The sequence below is a fragment of the Mixophyes fleayi genome, chromosome 2 (genome assembly GCF_038048845.1).
Source record: "Mixophyes fleayi isolate aMixFle1 chromosome 2, aMixFle1.hap1, whole genome shotgun sequence".
NCBI classification, from domain to species: domain Eukaryota; kingdom Metazoa; phylum Chordata; class Amphibia; order Anura; family Limnodynastidae; genus Mixophyes; species Mixophyes fleayi.
The window spans coordinates 112,753,447-112,780,260 of NC_134403.1; the positions used below are offsets into that span (position 1 = coordinate 112,753,447).

At 38.9% G+C, this 26,814-nt stretch overlaps 1 protein-coding gene across 2 annotated transcripts in view; it reads right to left on the minus strand.

Annotated features, from left to right (window-relative positions):
• Positions 1 to 26,814, minus strand: part of TBC1D4 (TBC1 domain family member 4) — a 136,618-nt gene that overhangs the window by 58,260 nt on the left and 51,544 nt on the right. For both annotated transcript variants that reach the window (XM_075199820.1, XM_075199821.1), the window contains exon 2: positions 90 to 683. In XM_075199820.1, the coding sequence (XP_075055921.1) occupies positions 90 to 683 (594 nt within the window). The remainder of the gene's footprint in view (positions 1 to 89; positions 684 to 26,814) is intronic.

Below are 26,814 nucleotides of genomic sequence, written 5' to 3' on the forward strand. Positions count from 1 at the left end.
AAGGAGGGTAGACTAGCTACATGAAGCCATAATCTTCTCCAAATGTAGGTGATGTGTACATTCAGGGTGTTATTCTGCATATTACATACCTGAAAGAGCATTGTTCTGTTCTTCTCAGAGTCTGATGGCTGCACATGACTTGGCGCACTTGCATGTCTTCTTCTTGACTGTGACTTCCCATCATAAGCTTTCTTCTGAATAGTGACACTACTACAGCGAGCTCTAAACTCCTGCTGGTCCTCAAAGCCAGAGTCTTCTAGAATCCTCTCAGGAAATGACACCCGCATACTAGATATATTGCTCTGACTGCCTATTTTAAATATACATGGACTGTTCCTGGAGGCAGAACTGGCATTAGTCTCAGTGTCCTGTTCTTGACATACACTATCTGATGGAGTCAATGGGACATTGGTCTCAGCCTCTGTGAGGTCGGAGATTGAGTCTGTACTGCTCTGCTCACTCAGCAGTTTCAGGCGCTGCCGTTCATGTTGAGAGAATTTCTCAATGCAGTCGTCAACAAGGGTAGATGGAGCATTCTTATGAGCTATTAACACCTTCCCACAATATAAAACCTCAAACTTCTGTGAGTTATAAAAGGCATCTTCACTGTCTTTGCTGGGTTTTGAATCTTCCTTTAGGGAAACTTTGGACACCTGCCGGATGCTACTGATGACAGTGGAAACCTGAAAACACACAAAGCACAAGGGTCAGGGACAAAAGTAGAAGGGTCGCATTGATGAAATCAAATTATGCAACCTATACTGCTGATTTGTAAAATGAAATGAATGTTGCAAAACTAAAATAAAAGAACTTTTGAACAGTTTAATATTTGAATATAGAAAACATTGCTGTACATTACTGAATGCTATTTGGACATAGTAAATCACATTATTTATTACTAAATATGTAATGAGTGGTATTTAGGTTCACTACATAGGCTCCAAATAAAAAGTGTATTCAATAAAGATGTATTAAAATTAGAGTCACTGCATTGAGGTCTAATGAGATTCATCCAAAGCATAATTTTATTTATTTCTTCATTATTTTGATAGCGCAGTCAAAAATAATGTAGAACTAAGGAGCCAGGTCACTAAAATCTAGGAGAACCAGCAGTCTTTTTTTAGGCACATCTGGTTCTTGGGAGCTGTCCAGCCTTGGGTGTGGCTGCCTTTCCTGTAAAGTATGGAATACTTCACATAAAGGTGTGTCACTCTTGATCCTGGTCATACTGTTCTCTGTATTAATCTACACGCTGCTGTCTTTCTTATACACACACTATCTGGAGGGGAACAGAACACTTGCACCCAAACACACAAATCCTCCCATTACTTGTATCATTGCTAGATGGAACATGCGGAGGAAAGTTTTACTATTATTATATATATATAAAAAATAAGTACAATAAACTATTATAACCTAAAGATGACACTTTTGATTCCTAGCCAACCAGAGACCTTCAGTTTGACAGTTTGTGGATAGAAAAGGCAGAACTAGTGTTGGAGTAAACACTGTCAGAAATATGGACACTTGGTATAGAACAGCTGCTGTTTACAATTAGTATTGTAGACATCATTATAGCTGGCTTAGCAGAAGCACAGCTCCGATGAACTTGTGCCAACACACCAAGTACTTTCTAACATAAACCAGCATCCTCAATGCAGATCCTGATTCACAGTCAGCTGACAACTAAGATTTATTGTCCTTTAAAAAATACAGTGGTGGACAATAATGTAAGCTGCCATCTTCAGAGCTCATCAGACCACAAAAAGCTCCCTGCAGAAAAGTAGCATAACCAACATGTCCAAGAGAGGAATGTAAATAAACAAATCACTCACTCTAGAACACTCAACATCATGTTACTTTACACTCTATAACAGCTGCTCTTTTCTGTATTGAAGTCAGACAGGCCCCTGGCAATGTTCAATAGACCAGCAGTGTTTTCATTTGATTTGAAGTGACGGCTGGAAATAAAAGCACACTTTGTTGAGATGCAGCACATGGAAAAACAGTGCCAACATGCAGAGAGCACCGTCTTTCTTAGGGCTCCAGATTATATGAAACATATTCTATTATTATAACTTTAGATTAATTGTTAAGAGTAAAGAGGGGAAGGGGCCACAGTTAAGATGCAAGTATATTCATAAAAATGAGGTAGATGCAAGTACATTTACGGAGGAGACGGTCCTAACAGAACTCTCAAAACTGAAAGTGGATAGATCGGGCCAGAAGGGATACATCCAAAAATACTAAAAGAACGTAAAGGGTGCTGTTAACACCATTAACAGAATTATTCAACCAGTCGCTAGCTACAGTAGTAATTCTAGAAGACTGAAAAACTGCAAATGTAGTCCCACTGCACTAAAGTGGAAGCAAGGAAGAGGCGAGTAACTACCAACCAGTGAGTCTTACATCAGTAGTGGGGAAATTGATGGAAATATCCAGTAACTTGCAGGATCCCAAACAGCATTGATTTATTTGGGGAAGGAGGGGGGGGGGGGGAGATCAGGTCAAGCAAATCATATTGACTGGGTGACTATAGTAATAGTTCAAAGGGGGGGGGGGGGTAGATGTAGCTTATCTAGACTTTTGACACTGTCACACATCGCAGACTGTTAAATAAACTCGAATTCTTGGGATTGGGATTGGATTCTAAGATAGCTGATAGCTGAATGGATAGATCTTGCTTGCCCATTAGAAAATAGAGACTTGCAGTAAGGGAAAGGTAACCCGTGGAGTATCCCAGGGATCTGTACTTGGACCAGTGCTTTTTAATATCTTTGTTGGTGACATTGCAAATGGTATTGACGGGTAAGTATGCCTTTTTGTAGAGGACACAAAGATATGCAACAGGGTAGACACACCAGGAGGGGTAAAACAAATGGTTGATAAACTAGAAGAATGGTCAAGAGAGTGGCAACTACAGTTTAATGCCAAAATAAGCAAAATCTTGCAATTGGGCTTCAAAAACTCAAAGGCTAAATATAGTATAAATGGCACTATAATGGAAACTATTGAGGAGGAAAGGGATCTAGCAGTCACTATTTCAAGTGACTTAAAGGCAGGTAAACAATGTAACAAAGCAAGGAGAAAGGCAAGTCAGATGCTTGGTTGCGTAGGGAGAGGAATCAGTAGCAGAAAGAAAGAAAGAAGTAATAATGCCACTGTATAGGTCATCGGTACAGCCTCATCTAGAATACAGTGTCCAATTCTGGGGATCATATCTCCAGAAGGATATAAATACATTAAGGATTGAACAAAGAAGGACAACTAAAATGGTGCATGGTCTACAGCACAAAACATACCCAGGAAAGGGGGGACATGAGAAAAACAAATATATCAAGGGTTTTACCAAGGTACAGGAGGGAAACATTCTTCAAAGGAAGAAAAGTGTTACAACTCGAGGACATGTAGTGAAACGGGAGGGAAGTAGGTTCAAAGGAAATTTGAAATTTACTTCACAGAAAGGGTAGTGGATAAGTGGAATAGCCTCCCATTAGAGGTGGTAGAAGCTAATACAGTAGAGCAATTTAAACATACATGGGATTGACATAAGGGTATCTTTACAAAGAACTAAGGATCAAATAGTGTTTGAGGTTACCATAGGTTAAAATATGGGCATACTAGATGGGCCAAGTGGCTCTTATCCGCCTTCAAATTTTATGTTTCTGTTCATGTTTCTATGTTAAATCGGTAAACACCTTCAAGTCTAAGAACAAACAACATTGTCAATCATAGCTTTTGCATTTGCATCTCAGACCCACAGGTGTTAGTGTGAGGTCTGCTTCATCTTGGGTTATCCCTTCTGGAAAATCAGCGTAAATCTTACCACTTTTATGAATTCCAACAGTCAAAAAACCCCCAAACACAAAGCTACATATGCAAAATTACAACCATGTGATTTTTCCTAAAACACAGGAATGAAGTGGAAATATTGTGATATAGTTTCTCGGATGACTTGATCAGTGCCAAATAACTTAGGTCTATTCATTAAGCAAAATAAAGAAACTGAAATGTATCATTCTTAAACAAGAACAAAATACATATGACTGTATTCCGGTTTTTGTCAATGTCTAAGACAGACAATACTCTGCTTTCCTGAAATACAAAAAAATCTCCCTAATACGAGATCTATAATAGAGAAGGTAAATGCATTCAACTTATTATTAACTTACTTGGGTAAATATAACATACTTCTAATAGGAACACACAGTGTGCGGCTAACTAAACAATATATGCCAGGACATTGTGTATATATCACAATGTTAGATGAAGGACACTTGGCATAACAGTCTGCAAACATAAACTGGCCTAGAAGGCAGATCAGCTCAAATCATGGGCCCATTTAAAAGAATGATAAAAAAAAAAAATGTGAAGCAATAACAAATTTTCCCAGAACTGCGCTATTTCCAAGTAGGAACATTTACTATTAATATAAAACCCTGTTATTGTTTTACAATAAGTACACTGTAATAGGCATATGCTCACAATCAAGCATTGCAATGCAGAATGTAAGTAGCAGCTGTTCAATACCAATACAATAAAAGATAACCATAGTCTGAATGCAATTTATACAGATTACTATAGTAACCATGATGCAATGCAGCAACTGTTCAGGAGAAAAACGGGCATCATCATTATCATTTGTAAGGCGCCACAAAAGTTGCAAATGTGAGCCAAAGCTCACCTTGCTGGTGAAAGCTTACAGTCTAGAGGGATAGGACAATACTAAGACAATAGAAGCTAGTGGGACTCAGTGGAGATTGGACTTTAGCTGCTAGCACAACCAGAGGAAGTAGTATTGGTGGGGGTAGAACAGGCTAGGAGAGCGAGCCGGTTATCAGAGCTAGAAGCACATCTATGCTAATAAATGACATGCAAATGTATCTTTCTTCCCCTGACCTCTCTCTTGTCTTCCTAACCCAGGCATCTAGCTGTCTCTCTGCTGTAACTACCTGGATGTCAAAGCGCTTCCTGAAACTCAACATCTCCAAATCCGAGCTCATCATCTTTCCTCCTGGCTATGTTTCTATCCCTCCCAATATCTCCCTCTTGGCTGACAACATCACTCTTCCTCCTGTCACCCAAGCTTGCTGCCTTGGAGTTACCCTTGACCCCCTCAAATCCAGTCCCTCACCAAATCTTTCCACTTCCTCCTCCGTATCATCACGTAAATCCATCCCTTCATCTCTCAGAAAGCAACCAAAATTCTGGTCCATTCACTCTTCATTTCTCATCTTGACTATTGCAGCCTCCTTCTCACTGGCCTTCCTGACTATCACATTTTTGAACTTCAATCATTACAGAATGCTGTGGCTGGGCTCATCTTCCTCTCCCACTGCACCTTCTTCACTTCTCCTCTGCATAAATCTCTTCATTGGCTCCCTATCCATTTCAGAATTCAGTTCAAGCGCCATATCCTCACTTACAAAGCCCTTACCACACTTCCCCCCCTTACATATCTACCTTGTCTCGAGGTACATACCTACCCAGCCACTCAGCTCTGCCTCTTACCTCCACCTCAAATTACCTCCTCCCATGGTCGCCTCAAACACTTCTGCCGTGCTGCCCCCTAAGTTTTGGAACTCCTTTCCCCCATCTCACTTTACGCTCCCCCAACCTTCAGTCCTTCAAACGCTCAATCAAAACTCCCCTTTTTCAAGCCCGCCTATCCTACCATCTCCTAACCATTCTATCCATTACCTCCTCTTCCTCACCTGCCATCTCCATCTTTTCCCAGATGGTTCTACGTTCTCTCACCACCCCTCCATCTATAATGTAAGCTCTCTACCTATTGTCCTACGTCTGTCTACTGATCCCTCATTTGTCCTGTCACGTCTTTTTCTGCACTCTGAGTCCCCAAAGCATTACTCACATTCATCTGTGCTACTTATATATTACCTCATCCATTTGTTACTTGCTTCTGTATCCGGCGCTACGGAATCTGTTGCGCCTTATAAATAAATAATAATAAATGGTATGTTATGGTAATAACATTCTCTAAATAGATGTTCCCATGCTTTATAGAAGCTCATACTACCACTGAACCCAAAATGTAAAATTTCAAGGATGAACCATAAAAAACATATTGTTCACTGTTAACATGACTTTCTACTGCAGCTCTGTTAAAAAGTAAAGTATTACCCTCCCCCGCTCCATTCCTGACAGCTGAAGCTCCTCTCACATATTTACAACCAACTTGTAAGTGTCATAGTCATGTATAAGTCTATAATATCACTGGCCTGCTCCCTATGTATGAATTGAGCAAACCACAAGGTGCAATAATTATCTTTGTTAACCTGGAACTATCGTCAGCTTGAGTCAGTTCTCTAATAGATCATTCACAAGACCTGCTGGAGAACACAATTTCCTCACACTAAGGATGTCCCCAGTATATGGCAGGGAGGGTAGTGGAGGAAAAGAAAAGTGCCCAAATAAAACAATGCCAGAGGAAGCTGTCTTTGTCTGGTCCTGTTTACAATGAACTCATTACTGGTAAATAAATTGGAATGTTACAACAACAATTTACAATGCTAGGCATACAGACATATGAAATATTTTAAACTAAACTATGTTATGCCTATTATACAGGTGAGTATGTACGCTTATATTTTGTGCAAGGAATAATGTAGTTCTCTTTATATTTGCCCAGTATGGAAGACTTTGTAATAAGCAACATAGCGAAGGTCAATAAAGTCCATCTTAAGTTCTAGGCGACTGCAAATATACTGCTTCAGGAACTTGTGTGCGAGTACTACTAGAAGCTATAATGTATAGAAACATAACCTACAACATTAAAAATGTTGACAATTACTAACAGAAAGCCATTCTGATTAAAAAAATGAAAGAAAAAAAAAGAGGCAATCTTGATCTGTATAAAATACTGTTCATATTCAGTCACCTCTTCTTATTGAATCATTCCCTCAATAATGGCCAAATATATAATTGGAACCTTTAGGCACAAAACAATCGGCACCCTAAGTCTAGGTACACACTATAAAAACCTTCGACCAATTTGTAATCACTAACAATTTTATCAATGACTGTTCTAGTCTGCCGATTCACGTGTACACGCTGTACACGATTACCTTCAGATGTGCTTTCTTCATCTGTCATAACCATCAGCTGAATGGATGACAGCAGTTCCTGTCTTGAATAACAATCCAGAAGAGTGCTGGGTAATAACACTGCTACATACAGAGTAACACGACTGTGTAACTTCAACAGGACACTGACAAATCATCTAAACCCAGCGCACCCAATGCCAGCCACAGCAGAAACACCTCCCTGTAGCCAGCTCTCATATCACAGCGCTGCCTGTCAACTGGTTTATTCCCTGTACTGTGCACACCAATGGTGGGGATAGGTGTTGCGGTCTCCTTTCCTGTGTCAGACAGATCAGACACCAGATACCTGGCCAACAATACCACACCATCGGGCCATACTATATCTGGTACCATCATCATCATTTCTTTATATAGCGCTTTACAATTGGGAGGCTGAGGTATTCATATACATCATCATATACAGCAGTTATACTAAGGTGATAAAGACAGTGGCACATGATAAGAGGAACATATGGCAATGACAGTGATTTGACAGAGACCCTGGAACATGATAAAGACAATGGGACAATATCAGCAGCAGGCAGACAGAAAAGGTAGATGAGACCCACTATTGTAATGAGACCTGTCCCACCGAGATTGACCGACGGTCTTGTGTGCATACGCAGTGCAGGATCGGAAGGCGGTTGGAACGAGATTTTTAAACAGAACGAGCAAGCAAATGAAACGATGATCGGTACTTTAGAATGACCCGCATTCATTGTGTAAGTATACACACTAATGAGATATCAGGCTAAATGGTTGTTTATTGTGTATTTGGCCCCATACTTGGCTGAAAAATCTCTAGTGTGTACCCAGCCTAATTCTAACCACATCCACTAGCCACACCTCTTTCACAAGAGACATTACACAGACTTGCTGTTCCTGTCAAAGGAATATACAGTCAGGGCCGTCTTTCCCATTGGGCACGCTGGGCAGGTGCCCGGGGCCCTGCAGCCCAGGGGGCCCTCCGGAGGCAGAAAAAAAAAAAAAGAAAACCCTGGAAAAAAAGAAGAAAATACTTACCGTGCTGTCAGCTGGCGATCCGGCTCCCTCCCTGGTCTCCTCCTCCGTCGCACTGGCAGTGCATGTCGGGCGTGACGTCATCACGCCCGCCCGACATCCATTGCGGAGCGCGACGGAGGAGGAGACCAGGGAGGGAGCCGGATCGCCAGCTGACAGCACGGCAAGTATTTTTTTATTTTTTTCAGGGTTTTCTTTTTCCTGCCTCCGACGGGCCCCCCTGGGCTGCAGGGCCCATATATATAATCATTTTTTTATTTCTGTATATATAGGGGCCCCGGTGCACTGCTGTGCCCGGGGGCCCAAGAGGTTCTTAAGAGGGCCCTGTATACAGTGGCAATTCAGTGCCATTCATCCCCTTCTAGGAATGCTACTTAGGTGAACCTCTTTCTACCTAGTTAAATAAACATCTATTCACTTCGTTAAACCCATGAGTTGACATTTTACACTCCCTCGGTTGTTGATGAAAGATGCCAAAGCTTCACATTTACTCTGCACAGAGTGCCCGCTCAGCCTACATCACCTTTGGGCACAGGCCTGCTCTGCCTATTGCGAAATCATATTCAGAGAAACATATTGCTAAGAATACCAGACTGTGTTAGCCAAGTGTGTTATTCCAAAATCTGTAATATACCCCAAACTGAAAAACATTAACAGACAAATACAATTACAAAGTGCCGCCATTATGGGTTCAAAGATAGGTAAACTATGCACACAAATTTATTTGCACAAAACACTACTTGATTTCATTTCTCAAGTCTTTCCTGTAGGTTCTAAAGATACATCAATAACAGACGTGAAGACGCTTACACAAACCTATTTCCTAGGAATAAGTAGCTATACAGTTCTAGGAAATGGTCCTTCAAAAATAGCAATGACATGGAGTGTGCATATCATCATGGGGAACACAAAGCATGCTATTAAACGCAGGATGAGAACTCAGCTAATGCCTAATAGGCCAGTGCAATCTGATCCACTACCAGGACACTGTGCTACTGATGTGTACACATCGACTCCACTGTTTGTAATGTACATATACTTGATAAATATGCCTTGTTGGGTCCAGTCCAAGTAGAAACATGTTTGTCTATCCATAAAACTATAGAAGACAAAATATCCAAATAGCTACAATGGAAAAAGGGCAGTGGAAAATTATTTTAGAGAAAATTGTGAAAAATGAGTCATTACTATTTTCAGGATTAGTTTTAATTTTCATGTATCCCTAAAATAGAAAAGGTTCTCACAAAGGCATTTCTATGCAGAAAACTAAATTTTCTTAAAACAGGTGAATGCCACATATAGGGGTTGTTTTGCAAATATCCTATACCGAAAAAAAACTATTTAGAACTGTAGTTGAATAATACTGGATCTAAGCCAGGGTTTCCCAAACCCAGTCCTCAGGGCTCCCCAACAGTGCAGGTTTTCTGGATCACATGTGACATAATTAGGACCACCTGTGGATCTGTTACAATGTGTCAGTCAGTAATGAATACACCTGTGCTCCAGCAAGGAGATATGGAAAACCTGCACTGTTGGGGAGCCCTGAGGACTGGGTTTGGGAAACCCTGATCTAAGCAACATCTCAGCGCCAGCTCTGAGCTAAGCCCCACTGAGTGCACTCGATGTTCTATGTGCATATTCACTTTCTTGAGCTACACACTTTATAATATTTCTATTTTGAAAATAAACCAAATGAAATCCCTGATCCATCCAAGCCATGCCTCAATCTGCACCTCTTTCATGAGAGGAAACGTCCTTATTTCACTTCCCTTTGATCTCCAAAAACCGTGACTGAGCCACAAAAGTTGGACCATCAGGTGGTGTGGATTTGTGTCCTGCTATATTGCTCAGCAAGGTCACCGTGGTACGCAAACAGATTTTTGTGTGGCTCCAAGACAGCACACATGGATTGGTCTCATCTTATTGCACCACCACTCCAAAAGGGAGGCAGACTGGTATCACTAAAGGAGTAGATTGTTTTGTAATAAACAAAACAAGCTAGACCAATGCAAATTTGCCCTATATGTCAAGTGACATCAAGTGGAACATTCTAATTTATTTTCAAACCTCCCCATTAGCACTTTCTAGAATTGGGAATTCATATATTCAAGCTTACTTCTTCTGAACAGCTTCAATAGACATGTATGGGAGGCAAAACACTAAGCGAAGTTCAAAGGACTGAGGGCTACTGATTAAATAACCATTAAATAAAAGTTGTCAAATAAAAAGAAACTTAATATCAATTCCCATTGAAATACACAAGGCTGTGGCATGCTTGAAGGCACATTTACAAATTTATAATTTTCATTTTAATCGTTACAAATTTCTTTATGAACATTATTCTGCATGGATTATTACTATGTGGCAGGCAGAGAAGTATAAACACTGTTTTAGCTAGTACTAGCTGTGTGGATGCAATTGTACATGTTTACTTTAATCTAGAGTTATTTTAGTCACACAGTGATTTTAAGAAGTGTTATTTGCTAGTCTTTGTTAGGGAAAATGTTGACGTACTCTGAAGTTCTGTACAACCGTCGAACACATGACAAATAATGCTATAAACTTAGGTTTTCGCATGCCCTTAGCTTAACCACAGCATACAGAAATAATGAATGTGTTTATCTAAGTAATATGAGCTGCAGTTCTCCAATGCACAAATATTTTAAATAGTCAAGTTCCTTTCATTACAGAGCCACAACAGGACTACATTCATGTCAAAAGTGTATGCAAAGAGAAAATTGGGCTTGCATAGGAAACAAATGACTATAACTTTACATTATACTGTTATTCACATTGGGGAAATAAAAATGAGGCCATCGTCATTTAAGGAAAATGTTCATTAATAATATGTATAATATAATAAAATATTAATAATACACAAATGAATATAATTCGAAATTATAATATGGATATGAACATGAATTATAATATGGCTTTTTTTAAACCAATAAAACACCCCAATATTGTAATGTTATATCTATATTTGCATTGCTGCTGCCAACATGCCTGAAACTGTCCTGAATAAATTAAATCAATAACAAAAATAAAAAGACCATGGGCCTGAGTCATTAAAGAGAGTAAAGTCAAAGAAAGGGGTAACTGCATTTTGGCAAAGCCCTGTCGCATTGGAGGGAGAGGTAAATTTAAAATGTGGGGACAGATTTATAGCTGGGGTAGGACATGTCCCAGATCAACTTTAAATGTCAGTGTATAGTTAAAGCTATCAAGTATTTCTGTGCCACATGAAAAGCAGCCTGTATTGTCCTTAAGTGCAAAATAACTCATTTGCACCCCTTGCATTGTAACATGGTTTGTCCAGGATCAAATATACTCCTTCTTTTTGCCTTGTTCTCCTTGATGACTCAGGCCTCATGTGTGTGGCCTCCATCATATTTCCATCAGCACTTGACCATCCTTACAGTGGTTATACACTAAAATACATAACTATTTTAAACACCATCCAATACCTAAATAGCACTTTTGGTGGGTGTCTTTTACATTTAAACAATAAGCAAATTATTAAGCAAAGTATTAAGCAAAGTCCTGGCACTTAAATGTAGGTGGAACCTCTGCCACTCATCTTTGGCAATTCTCGGGTCTCTCCGCAGAAGAAGTGTTTGACGCAGCTGCTCCAAATAAAAATAGACATTCCTCCAAATTGCTGCCTTGTTTTTCATACAATGGTTTTTCTCCAAGACATCATTGCTATGATGGACATTTAAAGCAGCAAAAAAGATCATTTGTAAGGCTGAGTACACACACACTACAGGAAACTTCTAACAATGCGATACTTTCAGCGATTTTACAGACGATAGGAAAAAGATAAAGTACCGATCAGCATGCCAATTCATGTATACCCACTATACCCGTACATTACATTCAGATCTGTGCTCTTCATAAGTCATAATCATCCGTTGAAAAGTTTGAAGTGTTGTTAGCCTTTGACCCTTCAGTCATGTTTAGGGTGAGGCCCCTTCATGTGCATGGTGTGAATTAAGTACTGGCAAAATCAAGGGGTGATTAAGATATTGGGTTTGGATGTGCTGGGTGTAGTAAGCAGATGGTGCAATGCCCCTCTTGATGTTGTCTGCAGGATAAAGAACCATCCTTACTGGTTCGCCACATAGGAGGCTCAGAAGAACAGAGGAGGTCCCAGACTGGAGAGTGAAGAGCAGGCACAAGCCAGACCTCCAACCATGGACACAGACTCCGGGGTTCTCAGTGAGCGACAGCTGTCACCAGGTAACGTGGTTAAACTTATATAGAGAAGTGTTGATTGACACCCATCTGTCCCACTTATAGCTCATTTTACCTAATTAACATGGACCCTGAATTTCCCTTAATATCAGATGAAATGAATGAGTGAGCACATTTTGCAATATGTCAAAAACAGTTTATTTTAATCACACTTGTGGAGCTCAATAACTCTTTCAAAGCCAGTCGTGAGTGCATACACACTGCAGAATGGGAACAACATTGTTACATTATTGAATGAGATTTTTAGTTCAATTTAAAAAAATCTTGTTCAACCATATGATGCTCTTTGGAACGATAATCATTCATCGCTGCAGGTTACACAAATGCGATATCGGTTCAACCGGTCGTTTATCGTCTGATTGGCCCAATAGTTGGGTGAAAACACTGTAGTGTGTACCCCGCCTAATTGACACATTCCAGTCGTAAGATCAGAATCTACATTTTGCTATTCTCAGTATGGAAATCACCTGCTGTATCCTATTACTTACCAAGTACAAGGATGCTTAGTTCGCATTAGGATTTTTCCCCACCCTTTGTCACTGTGCCCAGAAATGGAAATAGGCATGGAGAATTATGTATAAATGTGACAAGCTTGTCATAGCTCTTCACCATAGCTCTCACCAGGAGTATGGTCCATGCATGTAAAGACACATGTACCGATATCTCTACAACATTGACTTCCATGTCAAGTATTTCACCGTAAAGGTAATCCAATGGCTTCTTAACAAAGATGCACTTTTTACAGATAAAGTGAAGGCCATCCATTGATACATTTTCTACAGAGACCATAAAGTCAACCCAAAATTCTCTCCACAGATACAGTAAAGACCATTCATTGGCTTCTATTCATACAACTTTGTTTGAAATGCTCCTTAGCAATTTGCAGCTTGTCAAAACAATCTATAGGTTAGCTTAATAAATGCAAACATGCAAATGAACATGCACTGAATAACATCAGGGATGGAAGAAGTCCAGGTGCCGAGTCACCCAGAATTAGGATACTAGTGGCCAGCTGCCAGCTCATCTCCCTGTACCTTGAAAAAGACTGAGTTGAAACACGTTGGAGCAAAATACCTAATTTCTGTACGAGATTACACCCTTCCAATTTACCATCTTGGATTTGAGGAGGTTCCAGTTACTTGGACTGATCCCAGGGCCCTTGTGATTATATCTTTGTACACTGCTAAACATCTATATCATCTCTAATAGGAGTGCATGTGTCATTGTTTATCTGCTGCTCACCATTTATTGCTTAATGTGAGTGTGTTCAATATGTTTTTAATTGATTTTATATATTAAACGGTATTATGCTAGATACCTTTCATTTATTCTTTATATATTGAATATTGGAGACCACAATCTGACATTGTGAAACATTGGAGCAGATGGATGGAGGTTAAACGATTTGATGTAATGCTTACACTCTGCTATTGTCTTGTGAGTACCCTAACATTGGGGGACAAGATTCTGGATTATCCCATTTTCTACATGGACACTGAATGAACCATTTGCACTACGATTCATTATTTGCAATTAATGTGTAGATTTGTTATTACTCCTACACTATTTTACATTTTTTTCTCTTTTATGTGGTTGTGACCATATTGAGCGATTTACTGCATCAGAGACGCATTGACATCTAGAAGACATCAATATACCAAAATATAAGTATTTCCTTTTTGAGAATACATTTGCGCTTACAGGGGTTCCATAAATATTACTTCTGTGTGTAATCTGTTAATTAGTAAATATCTGGTCTTGAAGAATTATATTTAGTTTAATAATGCATTATGTAATGGATTACAGATATTTGCTGTCTGTGTATTGTATACGACTGTAAATTTCATGTAAATCGTTACAAAACTGCAAGTGCCTAATTCTATACAATATTGTGAAGATTTACCAGTCTATGAAGTCAGTACAAATAGCTGGTACAAAATGTCTGTTACTGTGGCTCATGTTAGTAACCGTGTCACTTAGATAATAATGGGTCTAGCAACCACCTCTAGCTATATAACAACATCAACATTACATCCAAGTCAATTGTTTCTGTATGAAAACACCGAGCATCTAATGGACAAGAAGTAATTATATTTATTTCATCTTCATACTGACACAATGACATTAGTGCAGACCATTAGGACACAAGAACATCTGCCTTCTAACAGCTATGTCGGTAACAAAATGGCTTTGACAGTGAATCAGTTTGGACTTTAACCCTTTCTTGTGTACTTACTTGCTCAACTGATGCATGAATGCAGTTTGGCTTCCCCATTATACTAGTGTATAACATGTTTAGTTACATGTTACTTTAGGATCAAAAGTAAGCTAGTATTTTTTTACAGGCAGGCTGGGTGAAATAACATTAGAAGTTTTTCATTATAGAAGATGGCAGCTCTCGTTTGTATCCAGTTACTCAGTGGATGTCTGTAAATACAACTTAGGACTTAAATTATTTCAAATTGCGTTGTAGTAAACTTTTTGCATTGTAATAACATTCACACCTTAAAAACAATTTATTTTTGTATACATACACTGAATCAATATTTTAGGATTCAGCCAAATATTGAATCCTTTTAGAAAACATTTTACAAACTATGTAGCCTGGTAAATAACGGAGCTTGTAAACAAAGGACTTGTCAGAACCAAATATACATACTGTCCCAGGACAAGAGCAGAATAGCTGTGTAAAAGGTCATTAACTCTATCACTGAAAATTATACAATCACAGATGTGTGCACTGTAGTGCCAGATGGTGAATGGAAGAGATATTAGAAGTAGGTAATAGGGAAAAGAAAATGATTTCCCAGCATTCCTACTTCCCTCGCTCTCAACAACCACCTAACAGTAAATTTATCATGCTACGCTTTTTCAGCGGGTTTGAAAAGTGCAGATATGTTAACTATAGCAACCAAACCGATTCTTGCTACCATTATGTATAATGTATTAAAAAAATGGCAGCTAGAATCTGACTGGTCGCTATAGGCAACATCTCCACTTTTCAAACCCGCTGGATACCCACAGCTTGATACATTTACCCCCTAGTGTTGGAAAGTTTGTTGAGGAAGATACCCAAACTTCTTGGCAAACTCTTAGGGCTAGATTTACTAAGCGGCGGGTTTGAAAAAGTGGGGATGTTGCCTATAGCAACCAATCAGATTCTAGCTATCATTTTGTAGAAGGTACTAAATAAATGAAAGCTAGAATCTGATTGGTTGCTATAGGCAACATCCCCACTTTTTCAAACCCGCAGCTTAGTAAATCTAGCCCTTAATATTTTGCTCACATCTAGGTTTTGAATGAGTGCTAAGCAAGAACTTTGTTTGATTTATTCTGCAGGAAAAAAAAACCAAACAAACAAACAAAAAAAAAAAACCACATTCCTTAAGATTAGCAAAATGATGCAAGAACGGCTTTAATTTATAGGACAAATCAAAGCTTTTCAAACAAAATTTCAAATAAAACAACACAATACAAAAATATTTATAACCAAGGGCACACTAAGAAAAACCTCTAGTTACTGAGTTTGTGATAAGGGCTCAAAGACACAGGCGTTAAAACAACAATGGCCCTTACAAGGAAAAGCAAATCCTTGTACATTTTTAGCAATGCATTCAAAATGTTTTCTCAAAGCTTCCCTGCAGCATAGTGCACTATGTACATAATGAGCACTCCCATAATACTATATTACATTGCACTGAGCATTAAGACTTATGAATTCTACAGGCAATGTTGAAATTGTCGAAAAGCAGAGGTTTGTGAGATACTGTGTGCAGAGGTCCATTCATTTACATTATTCTTAACACTATATGCTTTAAAACATGTTTACCAGACTTTAGCAATGCTCGTTGAATGCCCGATTTGGACACTCCTGATTCTTCTGAATAATCACACGAGATTAGCGTTACAGGTTCTTAAGCCTACATGATAGCCCATACCAACAGTTCATTTAACTCCTTTGCCGCTGAGGCTTTTCTCATCCTGGTGCTCAGCCTATTTTAGTACTTTTGGGGGCCGGGCACATTCCAACATCAGTATTACTAATTTGTAATTATATTTGGTGGTTTTTCCAGAAGATGAATTTTAATTGAAATTGCAAGAAAGTGAACTAAAAGAAAATGTGTGTATTAGTTTTCTAACCACTTCCAAGAAATACTTAGTTACCTCTGGGCCTCTGAACGCTTTCTGTAGTGTAGGGTGCTATTGTCTGGTATCTCTTGGTAAGTTAGCTCTCAATTTAAAAACATATGTATGGCCCCAAAATAGGGAGTCTCACTGCTTAGAGTTAGGACCACCATATTAGCAGAAGCACGGTGACGTGGCGGGTGGCTTACCATCAATTTGCAAATGTGTGCCACTGAGAATTCTGCAATTTATGTACAAATAGAAATAGCAGCTCCTTTGCTGCTTCTAGCGGTGGGAGATTGTTTTTCTGTATTTTATTCCTTATTGGATAACCCCACCCTTTCAAGCACCTGCTATGAACCTATAAATTGATTGAACAACTACCACTTCTGTTTTGTTAGTTTGTGACACAAAGCTTTAGAAGCCTGAGACAGTTCATGAAAATTAGGGACAGTTAGCAACTAAGCTCTATAGGTTTACAACACTGCAAAATGCTCTGTGCTGCTTTCCCACGATGTCTACAAGTTTCAGACTAAGAGTAGGAAGGCCACAGAGACTGCGCTGTGTAACAAGGACAGGAATACACATACCAGCAACTGTTCAAGGTTTAGTTAAGTGTCTCATTTCCTTGTGAAGCCTGAATGTGGAAGCTAGGCAACCAAGTTGAGCGCATATTTCTAGGCAGAGGACACCGGTTGGCAAAACAAAGGTACAAAGAGAAGTAGCATTATTTCAATAAGAATGACACACACAATAAAAGAGGCATCTGGAAACAGTCATTCACTGCGAGGTCTCATTATTATTATTACGCACTGCTCGTCTAAAGTATTATTTTAAGAGACAACGAAAATAATAAGCTTAAGAATGTTTAGAGATTTCTTCCATACCAGATGTGCAAGAAATCATTGTCTGACTGCACAAAACGTCACACTTAATAAAGAAATGGTAAATAATTCAAATGTTAAATACAGATTTAAACTAACAATGTATGTATACCAATCAGTCACAACATTAAAACCACCTGTCTAATATTGTGTAGGTTCTCCTCGTGCTGCCAAAACAGCTCTGACCCATCGAGGCCTGGACCCCACAAGGCCTCTGAAGGTGTCCTGTGGTATCTGGCACCAAGACGTTAGCAGCAGATTCTTTAAGTCTTGTACGGTATGAGGTTGGGCTTCCATGGCTCTGACTTGTTTTTCCAGCACATCCCACAGATGCTCCGTCAGATTGAGATCTGGGGAATTTAGAGGTCAAGTCAACAGGATGAATTCTTCGTCATGTTCCCTAAACCATTCCTAAACAATGCATGCAATGTGGCAGGGTGCATCACCCTTCTGAAAGATGCCACTGCCAAAAGGGAATACTGTTGCCATGAAGGGGTGTACATGGCCTTCAACAATGATCATATAGGTGGTATATGGGAAAATAACATCCACATGAATGCCAGTACCCAAGGGTTCCCAGCAGAACACTGTCCAGTGCATCACACGGTCTCCGCCGACTTACCTTCTTCTCACAGTGCATCCTAGTACCATCTCTTCCCAAGGTAAACAACGTACCCCCACCTAGCCGCCCACATGATGTAAAAGAAAACATGATTCATCAGCCTAGGCCACCTTCTTCCATTGCTCTATGGTCCAGTTCTGGCATGCACATGCCCATTGTAGGCACTTTCGACAGTGGCCAGGGATCAACATGAGCATTCTGACAACTATTCAGCTATGAAGCCCCATATGCAGCAAGCTACGAAGCACTGTGTGTTCTGACACCTCTCTATCATAGCCAGCATTAAGTTTATAAACAATCTGTGGTACTGAACCAGACAGTCTAGTCTTTGCTTCCCAAGTGTTTCAATGAGCCTTGGGCTCCATGACCCCCTTTCCGGTTCACCGGTTGCCACTTCTTGGACCACTTTTGGTAGGTACTAGCCACTGCATATCAGGAACACCCCCGCAAGACCTGTCGTTTTGGAGATGCTCTGAACCATCGGAAATTTGTCTCTTGTCAAAGTAGCCTGAGATCCTTATATTTGCCAATTTTTCCTGCTTCCAACACATCAACTTCAAGAACTGACTGTTCACTTACTGCCCAATATATCCCACCCCTTGACAGGTGTCATTGTAACAAGATAATCAATTTTATTCCTCCAGAACGGTGGCTTAGTGGTTAGCACTTCTGCTTCACAGCGCTGAGGTCATAAGTTCAATTTCCGACCATGGCCTTATCTGTGGGGAGTTTGCATGTTCTCCCCGTGTTTGCGTAGGTTTCCTCCGAGGTGCTCCGGTTTCCTCCCACACTCCAAAAACATACTAGTAGGTTAATTGGCTGCTATCAAAATTGACCCTAGTCTGTCTCTCTGTCTGTGTGTGTGTGTATGTTAGGGAAATTAGACTGTAAGCTCCAATGGGGCAGGGACTGAAGTGAGTGAGTTCTCTGTACAGCGCTGCGGAATCAGTGGCGCTATATAAATAAATGATGATGATGATTTGTCTGTGGTTTTAATGTTGTGACTGATCAGTGTACTAGATACTGTGAGTTGAAACTCCTTGTGTTTAAAGGTCAGCTTAAATCTAATTGGCATTTCATCAAGGTGCTTTGTCCACATCAAGGTCTCTGGAAATTCATATGTAGCCTTGAGATTGTCCCTGCTTGGCTACAATCTCCAATCTGAACTCCTCAGACTGCTCTCTGGCTTTCTTTCTTTTCTCCATGCTCATTACAGTACACAGAGTGACACAGCACAGGATAATGGGTCTTTTCTCTATTCAAGCTTCTTTAATGAGTTATTTACCTACTTTAAGTCTAATTATTTCTAACTATTTCTAAAAGGTGCTAATATATTTGTCTGGCCCATTTAAGGATTTCTGTGTAAAATTTGTTATTTATCTGCTTTTTTAGATATTATATCACTGGGGAACAAATAAACACATGTGTGGATACCAAAATATTTTCTTCAGTTCAACTTTAGGCCCACACATGCTACAGTGAGGGACCAATTTGGTTAGAAACAACATTAGCCAACTGGATTGACAAGAGCTCGAAAAACAATATATTAAAGATATTTAATTTTTTATATTTTCACCTTCAAAAAATAGACATATAAACAGGAATTGTGCTTGTGATGAATTTTTCGAAAGTCAGGAAAGGGGCCTCCTACATTCTCAGTGAAGAGCACAGCATGGTACAGAATTACCTATAATAAGCATGTGGTGAATAACAAATCAAAAATTGTTTAAACTGTTCTCTGCAAACAGTAAACAGATTAATGTTCATAACGTTTCTTAGATAAAGTTCAAGCTAAGAATCTGGATTATTATTGTACTTACAACCACGCAATTTATTCCTTTGTTATCTGTTACCATTGTTACCTGGTTTAGAGTGGTACACGAAGCAATCGTGGGAGGAAGCAATACAAGGGTGTCCTGCATTATGTCACAACACCTATCACAAAAACAAGACAAGGCATATTGCTCAATCTCAAACCTGTTTGGTATTCTTTAATTGTATGTGTCCAATATAACTTGGACTTTTAAAAGTGTTTCTACCTGGACTGGGAAAGTGCTGTTTTATAGTTCCATAACTAAAGTGTGTGTTTTTGACAGATTAGAGTGTTTAGAATCCATGTCAATAGAGCATGATTACAGCAGCATTTTTGGATGCAGCTGAAGTGTTTATTGGTCATCAGCATAAGTGTAATTGGTGATCAGAGCTTGTAAAACCTTATTTGCTTTAACCAGCTCTCATGGTTCCAGGCATGCTCAGTCAGCAGATAATAGTGTTTTATAATGTTGCAAAATCAAAGCAATTAAGGATGCATTTCTTCATAGCTGGTTTTCTATGTAGAAGCACCGCTTTTTGTGGTATAGAACTCTGTGCCTATTTCTGGCTAATATCATGAAGACTCAGGTTGACCCATTGGTCTGGGGAACAGGCTACAACCATACCACATGGGTGGGGGCTGGCATACTGTGTGGGGAAAAAGCTGGTATATTATATGTTGGGTGCCTAAGGTTGGTTGTTGATAGACATAGCATGTATAATATAAAATTTCCCAAATTTAACTGCTGGTTATTGCCAATTATGATCTGAAATGCCAGTGTGCAATGTAATGGATGTAACTGACACAGTAACACTAATGCGTGTGCCCCATCCCTAAATATTACATGCTTTTGCTATGCACACTTTTTGTTGCTGACCTTTGCCAAACAATAATACTGGAAAAACAATGCTAAATCAAAAGCTATTCACATGCTCATAGCTCATCCAGCATTGCCCCACGATTACTTTTTGACACTAGGATGAAATTACATCTTTGCTGAAATAAGCATCAGATATATAGACGTGTGCAATTCTGTACAAGAGTATATACTTAATATAAATCTAATATTTTTTAGTCAAATGCCCAATGGCTCTCTTTATTAACGAACAGTTCCAAACCTAATGCAAAATATTAAGGCAGATAATTAAATAAATAATCCTCAGTTTAGAAAAAGTAGATGAGAGACACAAACGTTCTCCCAAAATATGGTGTTTCCGGTTACTTTATATCTTACTGGTTCTTTCCATATCGCATTACTTGTCACTGCTGAGGGCAACGCTCTGATCTGAACCAATAATGCAGCGGATTGTCCTGATGACACACACACCTGCCACACAGTCTTTCCCTCATTGGGATCTGTAGCTAGGGAAAATGTAGTGAACAATGGGGTCCTATAAAATCGATGAGGCATACTTCAGAACTAAACTAGTTACCCTGCTGGTCACCAATTCTAAATCAGGACCCTCCCAATTATTATTTAACTCATCTCCTGTCTTTACCAAACCACTCATACATCCTAACACTCTCAAAGGATGCATGCTTCTATGTCATTTCATGTTGTTTGTGGTGCTAAACTACTGGAGTAGGGGTAAGCCTTGGAGACTGAAATACTAACTATAGTCAATAACCACACCCCTCTTGTATGTCTGGCTTTCTGCAAATGCAACTGTATACTGGAATCTGCACTTAAAGATCCTAGCTGTGCTGCCTCTGAACCCACTAACATAATGGTATCTCCTCCTTCATCCCAGATACACAATACCCACTCCAGCAGATCTTCCCCATTCCTCTTCCTGAAACAGGTTCCCACAGTCTGTAACTTCTAGGCAGTGTATGACATTTGCTATTAAGTAATACTTTGTTGTCCCTGTTGTTCTACTTGTACTGGTGCATGATAATTTGGATATTCAACTTATACGTGTCTCTCTTCTCACCCTGTATCTAAGGAGACCACCTGGTGGCCCTGCTGATCTAGAAGAGGCAAGAACCAAGCAGGAGCTACATCCGCAGACACCACACTTGCACCAGGGACCACAGTCCTGGTTGCTGTCTCAGTTACATCCTTCATAACATTTTGTGGTGACTGGTCCCTTCCTCTACAGTATACTCAATCTCTTCATTTGAGTCATTCTCAATTTTATCTAAATTCTCCCAATCCTGCGCAACAAATAATGCTTGCACTGTGGCAGGTTTCACTTCTGGTCTACCGCTACATCTCTGTTTTCTATTTACAGCATTTATAACATATGTCTCAAACCGCCATTGCCAAGTCTGTGTGTCAGTTTCCTGAACTCTGATAGAGGAACGCAGTACCACATTCTGCTCCTTAAGTGTGCCTAATTCAGTTTTGACTTCCTTAATCTGAACTTCCAACTCACTGACACATTGTGCAGCGAAGCTCAGAATTGTAGCGACTGCTCAAGCCTCTGTCTTACTATACACAGACAAATCAACATTTTGCATAGATTCACAAGTATTATCACATTTTACAGGCTGTATATATTTTACAACTTCCTGCATCATTGCTCGACATTGTCCTGAACTAACAAACCACACAGGATATCTCTTTGCTCTTGGAGCTCTTAAACATGTTTTTCAAGCAATGACATTGTCATAATTTAAAACCTTGCAATCCTGCTTGCAGTGCCAAATTATGTCTCCGATGGAACTCAGATCTTTTCAGTTTACAATGAGTTAGGCTAGGTACAAATTACAGGGTTTTCAGCAGATTATCAGGCCAATCACCTGATAAACAACTATTCAGACAGATATTGCATTAGTGTCAAGATCAGGATCTCGACAGTCCGGATCTTTTCAGCCGATGGTTATCACAGATGAAGAGCCCAGATCTGAAGGTAAAATCTTGTAAAATGTGTATAGAATCGGCTTGCTGATCCAGACTTTTTTTTTTTTAATCAGTCGTTAGTAAAATCATTATAGATAAAACAACCGGAGATAAAGTTCTGTAGTCTGTATCCAGGCTTAAAAAGACTTATGACCACAAAGTTCAAATTTTAACTTGCTTGCAATAAAAGATTAACAAGATAATAATACTACACTTCGCTTCCAATGATAGCCTTAGCAATATGTTCAAATCAACCACAAATTTCCAGAGCCCCATTCTCTGCCACGAGCTGGAGAGACAACATTTAACTGACACCACTGCAGATGGTCCAGGAACAGACAACCTGTGTCGCAACAACCCAGCTTTATAGATAAAAAAAACTAGGGGGGCTGGATATCACTAACATATAAGGTATAAACATGATTCAAAACTTCTTATTGGTACAGCTATGAGAATTAAACAATTTCAAACACTTATTCCCCGAACGTATAATAGCAGTGAAGCAAAACAAGAGATGTGGTTAAACCACAGATACCCATGCATCACGGAACTTTCTTGTACTTTCTCTATATGCGCAGTTAGCACTGGGACAACACCTAGCTGACATGCCCCAGGCTTGTCTTCGTTACTTCAGAATTTCATAATAGACACATAAAAGTATAAGAAAAATAAAATTGAGTTCAGTGGCCATTTTGCTTCGCCTATCACATTTGGTTATCTTCCTGAACCTCAGAAACAATGACACAATGAGCATTGAGTAGTTTACACTTACAATAGACCAGTGTTCTCCTTAATATATTTTCTCTAAGTTTCAGAAAGGCAAGACCTGCTGACGGCTTTGAGATATGTTTATTGTAAGGAAAAAGTTAATAACACATTCACAGCTTTCTAAAAGTAACAAAAAATATAGAGCTAGGATCTGCAGTACTGTGTGAACTCTTTATACAGAAATATTATTTTGAATTTAACCGATTTAGCTAAATGTAGTATATTTTCTATCATGTCAAGAACACAGTCAGGCCCAGAGTAAGAAGTCTATTTAATGTCCGACTACTAGATACATTAAAAAAATGAAATAGGAATTAAATATTTATCTTTTATTTTATCAAAACTATAAATACAGGGTTGAAGAGATCTAAGCAGCTGCATTGCCCTTAGAACGCTATTGATAAAATTGTTGCTTATGTAACCCTAGAAATAAATTTGAATTACTCCACAATGGAGCACATCAGGATGTTTGAAATTACATTGTGCATAATACCTGACTTTTCTGTATATAACAAAGAAGACAGGGAGTGTGGGGCAAAAAGTTCACATTCAAGTAAGTTCATTATAAAGATCTTGACTTTGCAGTAAATCAACCTTAATCAAAGCAAAGCAGGAAAGAGTTCTATTTGTTAAACCTAACTTAAGAAAGTGATCTTATCTCTCTAAATAAATTGCACAAAGTGTTGCACATTCTTGAATGTCTGCCTTATTTAGATGGATAAGTAACATCAGAATAGGGTAGGCCAGATTGGGAAGAACAATCTATTTGAGCGCTGCATTACATCCTAGCAACAATAAGTTACAATTTTTTGCTGACTTCTAAATGTTCTGTAAAATTGAGGTATAGCTGAGTTTATATAAATCATATAAATACAGGGAAATAAATACCCAAATATTTACATTTTATAAAGATCTAATGTAAAAAGTCAGAAGTTAGATGGAGAGATCCAGCAACAACTCCAACATCAGTAAGTGGAAACAATTTAGATTTACATTTTCTAAAGTCCGTTTGAAGGGATAAATTTTTGCAAAAGGACAAGAAAAAAAAAATTATCTCTATATATCAGTCTTAGCTGTGTACACATTAGAGGATTCAACCAATCATCATGCCTATTAACGCGATAAAGTACCGGTTGGTAAGATATCACATTAGTGTGTACAATCCCACTATTATGGTTTATCACACCAAAGCACATTGGAACGTTTCATTTGATTATATAAACCTCCTGAAAAAGATATATTACAAAAGTATATTACAGGTCAATATTGTGTCTCGATGTCCAGATATAGAATATATCTAATATGGAGCTGTTTAAAAAGATACGTCACCCACACTTTGGATTTTCTCATCAAGGAGACATAGCTTGCTGAAGTTTGTAAGAAGTAAATCCTTGTCATAATAAACATTTGGGACATAGCGATTTCAAGTAATGTAATACATTTCCATAATTGCTATATCAAAAATTATATATCTACCATTCAGATACATATTTATTAATTGAAAAAATGTGTAATGCTTTTCTTGATCAAAATGGCAATACCTTGTGATTTAGAGTTGCCTGAAAAACAAGCCAATATTACTTGCTTTTGCATATACAGCTTTTCATGTTCTATGAAGGTTTTTATGTTTGGCAGGACCACCCAACTTCCAGCATAATTTCAAAATAGCCATAAATTGAAAATGGAAAGATTTGCCAAGTACAGTATCCTCACAATTAATAACACTACAGATACAGAGCAACTATAGTCACAATTAGGAAAAGTGGCAACAACTCATTCCCAAATATGGGGCCCAAGATTTTAGATAATCATATTTGTACATACTGGCTCTCATTCAGAATGAGAAGTAAATGTAGCTAGAGGGTGGATATCGAAATTACAGCGTTAAAATAAAGCTGCCCAGTATTTGTGTGCTACATGAAAAACCATGCATCATTTTCCCTGCTTGCATAAAAAATGCATTTATACCATTTACAGCATCGCAACATGGTTTGGTCAGATGGTTAGAATTTAAGTATGACCCTGTAACACTATTGGGGCTGTGGAATTTTGTCATTTACAGCATGGTCAAAACTAGAAAATTTGAAAATAAAACAGTATGCATAAAAATACCTTGTAAAGGGGCATACCATAAAAATAAGTCTAATATGTGCTAAACACAATTAAGTGAAGAAAAATATTGAATTACCCTTAAGGTATGCATTTTATTTGGGTACATTATAATCCTACTTGCCCACTTTCCCAGAATGTCCGGTAGACTCCCGAATTTCAAATAGGTCTCCAGGACTCCCAGAGCGCATGCCATTCTCCCACATTGTGCCCACTCCCTAATGAACTTGGCAGGATGAGAGCCTCTATGATGCAACTTGCAGTGAACCACATAATTTTAGCCCGCCACAGCGACATTACACAATTCTGTTGCGGGGCCAAAACTACACAATATTTGGCACCCTGCCAACCTCCCTCCCCGCACGTTCATTTCACCTACACTCCAGGATCTACCAGAGGGGAATAGACAAAAATTTCGGCAAGTATAATTATAAATTGCCTAGTTCACTGTCTGCTACACTTGAAATGTACGATAAAACGCATACAACTGAGATTCCCGAAAAATAACTCTGCAATATAATTGTTTTTATCACAAACCACAGGAGTAATATTTAACCAACCAGCCTCACATTAACACTCACTAATGTTTATTAACTGCCTTACTTTTATTTAACCTTTACAGGTACAGAAATGCTTTGCAGGGGAGCAACATCTTTAGCACACCAGACAGCATATAAATGAGTTTATATGTATGTGAATTACATAGTTCTACGTTTTGCTCTGATCTTAACAATAGTATCACTGTCGTAACAGTTAAAGCAACCACAGAAATTCCCAATTCCAAAGCACAGTTGTATAAATTATTTAACAGGATGGAAAGGTAGACTATGCTGACAATATATGTTCCCATATTACTTTACTATCTGGGAAAATTAACAGAATGCAACATCCCAAAAACAGCCGATCAAGCCAGAGGCGTTACAATAAATGTGTGCAAAATGGCTGACTGAATAGCTAAAAATGTAAACTCAGGATTAGGCACATGAACATAAATAAAGCCGCTTAAGCATTAAAATACCAGAGACTAGACATCAAACGTCAAGTATCCAACTTAAAATTGGTGGGACTATATGCCAACATGCCCAAGGAAGAAAACACCTCCCAATGTACCTTACGCCAGAGTTGTCATGTAGTCACTCAGAATCAGAAGAGAAGGATTCTGCACCAACGACCACAAAAGATTTCCCTATAATAAGTATCTGCAAGCAACAGAGAGCATAGTGGAGGATCCTTGCAAGTTTGGGGCTGAATTTCAGCAAATGGAGTTA